This window comes from Prunus mume, linkage group LG2 (genome assembly GCF_029339155.1).
Source record: "Prunus mume cultivar Tortuosa linkage group LG2, ASM2933915v1, whole genome shotgun sequence".
NCBI classification, from domain to species: domain Eukaryota; kingdom Viridiplantae; phylum Streptophyta; class Magnoliopsida; order Rosales; family Rosaceae; genus Prunus; species Prunus mume.
Genome location: NC_142699.1, coordinates 23300822 through 23306821, shown reverse-complemented (window position 1 = coordinate 23306821; position 6000 = coordinate 23300822). Strand labels below are relative to the sequence as shown.

The 6000-nt window shown below is 29.7% G+C and overlaps 1 protein-coding gene and 1 pseudogene across 1 annotated transcript; both read right to left on the bottom strand.

Annotated features, from left to right (window-relative positions):
* Positions 1 to 700: 700 nt before the first annotated feature.
* Positions 701 to 1206, bottom strand: LOC148919857 (uncharacterized). Its single transcript, XM_089044463.1, has 3 exons — positions 1174 to 1206; positions 966 to 1123; positions 701 to 866 (listed from the first exon to the last, which is right to left on the bottom strand). The coding sequence occupies exons 1-3, from the start codon at positions 1204 to 1206 to the stop codon at positions 701 to 703; spliced, it is 357 nt and encodes a 118-aa protein (XP_088900589.1).
* Positions 1207 to 1288: 82 nt separating this feature from the next.
* Positions 1289 to 5929, bottom strand: LOC148919856 (uncharacterized; annotated as a pseudogene).
* Between the last annotated feature and the right edge of the window lie 71 nt (positions 5930 to 6000).

Here is a 6000-nt window from a genome sequence, read left to right as displayed (position 1 = left end):
TGTTGCAATTTAATATATAAAGGTTGAGTGAAGAATGAAGATATGAATAATTGAATATTATGCACGTAATATGTATTTAAATGAGATGAGTGAATCGTAAAAGAGAGAATACAAACTCTAATCTCGGGGTAGGAGAAATGGTTGCCAAACTGTCTTCACTTGTTTTCTTCTTTAAGCCAATGATTGGTAAATCATAATCTGATACAATTTCCTTCATGCTTTTTGTAGCAACAATTTCTTCAGATTTGTTTTTGGTTCGAACATGACTTAGAGAAATGCTAAATGGAAGAAAAAGAAATATATTGGTAAATGTTAGAAAATGAGTAAATATTGATATAAAGGAGTTAATTGTTGTATAAATTCTAACGTTGTTGGTTTTTTTTTTAATGGGCGAAAGGTAAATAGAGCTCTTTTGACAGCATCTTTATATCTAAAAAATTGGGGTAGCCTCTGTTATAGAAGCATCAGTTGAGCTTGTGGAAGATGCACTTGGAATTTGCTTTGAGAGAAACAGGGTAATGGGTGGAACCATTTGGGTAGCAATGTTTTCTTTGTCATGTGTAGCCAAACTTTTGTTAGATGATTGCGATGTTGGTTCAAGAAGTGGCATTGTGTCGTCGAAGATTGCTTGAATGAGTAGATCATTTTTGTTGGAATCACTTCTCATGCTCCCAAATCGAAGTTGAAATTTTTTGAATTGTCATCTTGTTTGCAGAATTGCATCTGACAATTGTTGTTGGTTGGTAAAACCTCTTTGAACAACCAATTCATTGCAAGAAATTCTAAACAATTGTTCTGCTACTCTTCCAATTATGATTGCATTGGTTTCGTGAGTTGAATCTTCAAGCACTAAGCTCACTTTGAACCTGTATATAAAATTTATGTAATATTTTAATAATTTAAAATAATTGTGTTTAAACTTTATGAAAAAATAAAATGAAACTAATCGTTGAGATTTGTATTACCACGGGAGAGGAATTTGATTATTGTGTTTTGGGCACAAGAATTCATTATGGTGGGCAGTAGTTCCAAGTTGTTTAAAGCAAGATGGGCATGCTTTATACCACCAGCTGTTACATGTGTCAAACCGCGTAATAACTGCTATGCATAAAATGGGAGTGTCCTAAAAAATATTTAAAGAAATTTGTTAATATAGCAAAAACAATAATCTGCAAAAAAAAAAAAAAAATTATTTTTTGTTAGCATAAAAATGTATGTATATATTTATTAAAAGTAATGGGAAAAAAATATAAAAATGTTTAATTATGGATATATCAAAATTCGAACCTCATTGTAAATTTTGAAGAACATCTTTATACACTATATTTTTAGTGTAATTATTTGGCGCTTCTTTATTATTTTCTATTAGAATTTTAAGACATTGCCTTGATGCAACCCTGGATAATGCAACATAAAGTTGTCCATGAGTAAATACAGGTTGAGAAAGATATAGTCTAACTTGTTTCAATGATTGACCTTGACTTTTATTTATTGTCATTGTGTAACACGGTCTAATTGGGAATTGGCACCTTTTAAAAATAAAAGGCCATTTGTTTTCAGTTGCTGTAAGGCTTATTCGAGGTATGAAAACTTTGTGACCAATGTTACTACCAGCAAGTATTTTTGCTTCGATAACTAATCGTGTTCCATTACACAAACCTGAAGATTGATTTAAGTTTCTCAATAGCATGATAGGCATTCCTATTTTTAAAGCTAAATAATATGAAGGTAAACCATTGAATTCAAGTTTGTATAAAAATTATGCAAGATATAAAATGGAAAGGTATTCAGAATTTTCAGACGATGAGCATAAAAGAATCTGAGCTTAAATAAATGCGCTCTTGTCTAGGTAATAAATCAATTGCATAGTTATTTATTTCAGTTACAGTTGTGTTTCAAGGTGTTACAATAGCTCGTTCTCTTAAATAAGCAAAATTGTTGAAATTTCTTTCAAAATTTGGGTATGTTGCTAAAAAAAATGGAATGAATAGGATGTGTGTATGAATGAATAAGCAAATCTTGAGGAATTTCAATCCAAGACGCATCTTTATCATTTGGATCATCTATATCAACAATTTGACCATTACCGATACGTAGAATCCACATAGCAAAATCATTTATTTTTTGTTTTTCTTCAGTGTTTAATTCATTTTTTAGATAGTCTCATATTTTCTTTTAAATGGAATATTTTTTAAAAATGCCATAAATAAGAACTATTGAGAGAGGCATATATTATTTCTTCTCTTGTTCCTCCTAGAATAACCAGTAATATTTGTCTGAAATCACTACCTAATAATAAAGGTTTGCCACCAAATAGAACATTGTTATCTAAAGGATTTATATGTGATAAAATATCATAAAGTGATTTATCTAATACTTCAAAACAATGTTTGTGATTCATAGGAGCTTCATCCCAAACAATTAAAGCGGCTTTTTCAATTAATTTGGCAAGATGAGTTCCTTTTTTTATTTGACATGTTGAGCAATTGTTAACAATTAAGGGAATTTTAAATCTAGAGTTAACTGTTCTGCCACCAGGTAATAATAATGATGCTATTCCTGTTGAAGCAACAGCTAAAACAATATTTTTTGGGATCGAATTTTACTTATTATAGTATGTCATAGAAAAGTTTTTCTTGTTCCTCCATGACCATGGACAAAAAAAAGGCCTGACATTTTTTCTTCAACAGTTTTTATAACACAATGATATACATCTTTTTGACCTTCGTTGAGTTATGTAACTAAAATTGAGTGTTCTTTTTCTAAATTATTACAATCATAATTTAATTATTCTCTAAGCAATTTATTTCTAAATTCTAGCATTTTATATTCATCAGGCATAGGAAAGTGATGCTTTTTTTAAGAGCTGGAAGATACAATTAGATTTGGCATTGAGAAAGTTTGTCGTAATTTGTGTAAAATGTCGTCAGACATATTTTGCCAATAAGTGTCGAAAAGAATTTGAGGATTTCCTACATCACAAAATAAAATGATTGTGACAAATAATTGTCTTAATTGAGGACATGTGGCTGTGTATACAACATTTGCTAAGGCTTCAATTCACTTTTTATCATCTCCTAACAAACCTAGGGATTTCCATGCAGCTTGGTATGATGGTTATATGATCCCATTAACAGTTTTTAGGTCATTAAAGTGAAAGGCCTCTTTTTGCAAATTCAAAAGCATTCTTAAATAATATAATTCACCAAATGCAGGATGTACATAAGCTATTCTACCAAGGGATCTTTTTTTTTTTTTTTTTTTCTTCTAGGCTTCCACATCTTAGTGCAAGAATCCCACACAAATTTTTGAAAGGAATTCTGCATAAGTTAATGTTCGTGCTTCACAGAAAGTTTTATTAGCTTCAAACCAACTTATTAACATTGTATATTTAATATTTATTTTTGGTTAACAATTGAATGAAGTAATTGATCACCATTGAAAATAATATTTTGTTCTAAAGGTAAATGTATTGGTAATCGTTCAACTAAGGGTCTTCTAAAATGAATAGGATATTGAAACAACCTCCAAACAGCTTCATATGGAGATATGTATCTACAATTTAGATAGACTAGTATTTCATGTTGTTGGTTCTCTTGGAAAACTACTCTAGCTCTATCTGAACCTTTGTTTATTATATTTGAAAAGATATTTTATAAGCATTGATTGACAACAAGATTCAACATTTATATGAGCGTTGTATCTAAGCAGTAATTTAGAATTGTAAGGTATTGCAAAACTATTATCAATTTGAATTCCATTTTTTATCACAAATTTTGTTGGGGCGTCACGATGTCTATATACAGGGTAACCATTTGTTTCAAAAATTATTTTGCTTTTATATTGTTTGGGAAAAGATTTAGAACACTTTGCTTTCTCGCATGCATGGACAATTAGGATTTATTTGTCATAGACCATGGATCATAAATTGAGCAACAATATCATAAATAGCATAATCTATAGTTTTGTTTGGTAATTCAACAGAAATGATAGAATCTATATTAACTGCTAAATAACATTTATAATTTTGTTTCAACCTGATCAACATGTGAGCATGTGGCAATCCTTTTTTTTGGAATTCGACAGTACAAATATCTGTTGTTGATTGGGTGAGAAAAGGGAAAAAATTCTTAGTTAGTTTTATCATTTAATAAAATGATAAAAATGGAGAGGAGTATAAATGGTGTGTTTTTAAAATTTACCTACTTCATATCATTTTATTTTAAATAATCTTGAAACTATATCAGGCCAATCTTTTTGTTTGTATGTTTTGTATTAAACTTTCTTACAATTTCAGGCCATTTGACATTGTAGGTGAAAGTTATAAATAAATCAGGATTTCCATATTTTCTACAAATTGCCATATCATCTTGATAATTGTTAAGCATGTATCTAGCACTTCCAATAATGAGCTAGGCAATATCACTCTTCGACCTATGTTATTTGCATCATTATAAATGCCTTTATAAACCTCACTTCTTAATATTTTTTTTCCTAATATAATTTAATCGATCTTCTTTAAGTGTTGCTTAAGTGTCTACTAAAAATTGTTGGAACAATATTCCACATTTTAATAATGTATCTAATTGAAACATTTTTTCTTGTATTTGATAAGCTATAAAAGCTCTCATAGGAATTCTTCTTCGTTTAAATTCATGGCTTGTACAATACCATTTTAAACTAGGTGTATACCCATCTTCACCAAAAGGAAAAAGAAGAGGATATTGTAAAGACATGAATTTCGGATTTAATTTTGTCACACGTTTTAACTCTCCATTTTTAAATTCTATTACAATATCTCTATTTGAATCAAAAAGGCCTATATCTCCCACTATTAAACCACCAATTTCATCACATGTTGTGTTCATATTGTTTGCTATCATTAGATTGTCTGCCTAACAATGTGATTTTTAGAGGAGGAAGAGAGCCTTCTTTAAATTTATATCTAATTGTTCGAAAAAGTTGAACCAATTCATTTGTTTGATCAAACATTTGAATCAAACCTTACACAATGTTTTGATCACGCTTTTCATTTTTTTTTATATTACAATTAACTACATCAAGGTGATTCATGACCTCATTATGGGTATTATATATATACGGCTGGGCAAATTTAGGACATTGACCTTCAGGAGGTAGTAAAGAACCCCTTAAATGATGAGCTTGACCACTGATTTTGGAAATAATAAGGGGTTGATCCATAGTTAATTGATTTATCAACTTTGGCTCCCATTGAAGTAAATGCAAACATAGAATTGTAAACCCTAATATTTTCTCTGAATAATACACTTTTTTGCCCTTTATTAGGATCAAGCAAATTTTCTAAAAAACAGGGTGTTGGTTTTGGACTTTGAAGTTTAATTTTTCCTTGTTGGCAACGAAGAGTAAAGAAAGGCTCATTGTTTTTTGATCTTTGTTTAATGGATTCTTTTAACCAAAAAAGTGCACCACAATAAATGCACTTATGATTCTTCTCTCCAAAATCCGCATATTCTTGAATTATTCCTATAGAGGGGAAAAATGTAGAATGAAGAGAATAGAAAACATAAATGCAGGTTATTAGTAATAGAATAATGGAGTTCGAGTTTAGTAGAAAAATTTGGAGCAAAGGGAAACACCCACCTTGCTTATTTCTTTGAAAGATCGCTTGACCTTTACTCATTTGATTAAAATGATGAAATTCAATTTCATCTGTTGTTGTTTCAATTGTATTCACATTGATAGATGATGTATTTCCAACACATTTTTGTCTTTTGTTATCAGCTTGAGAAATGTTTTGATGGCTGGTGATATGAATGTTCTCACTTGGATGTTTATCATCAATATGATAAACATTTTTATTTGAGACTTGTATATAATTTGAAATGATGAGATTATGAGGTTCCTGTATGATTTGTTTTTTCGTGGTATTTCTAGTTCTCTTCGACATCATGAACGAAGATTTCAATTTCCCAAAAATTGGTTGATGTCTAGAAAGATATATATATATATATATATAAT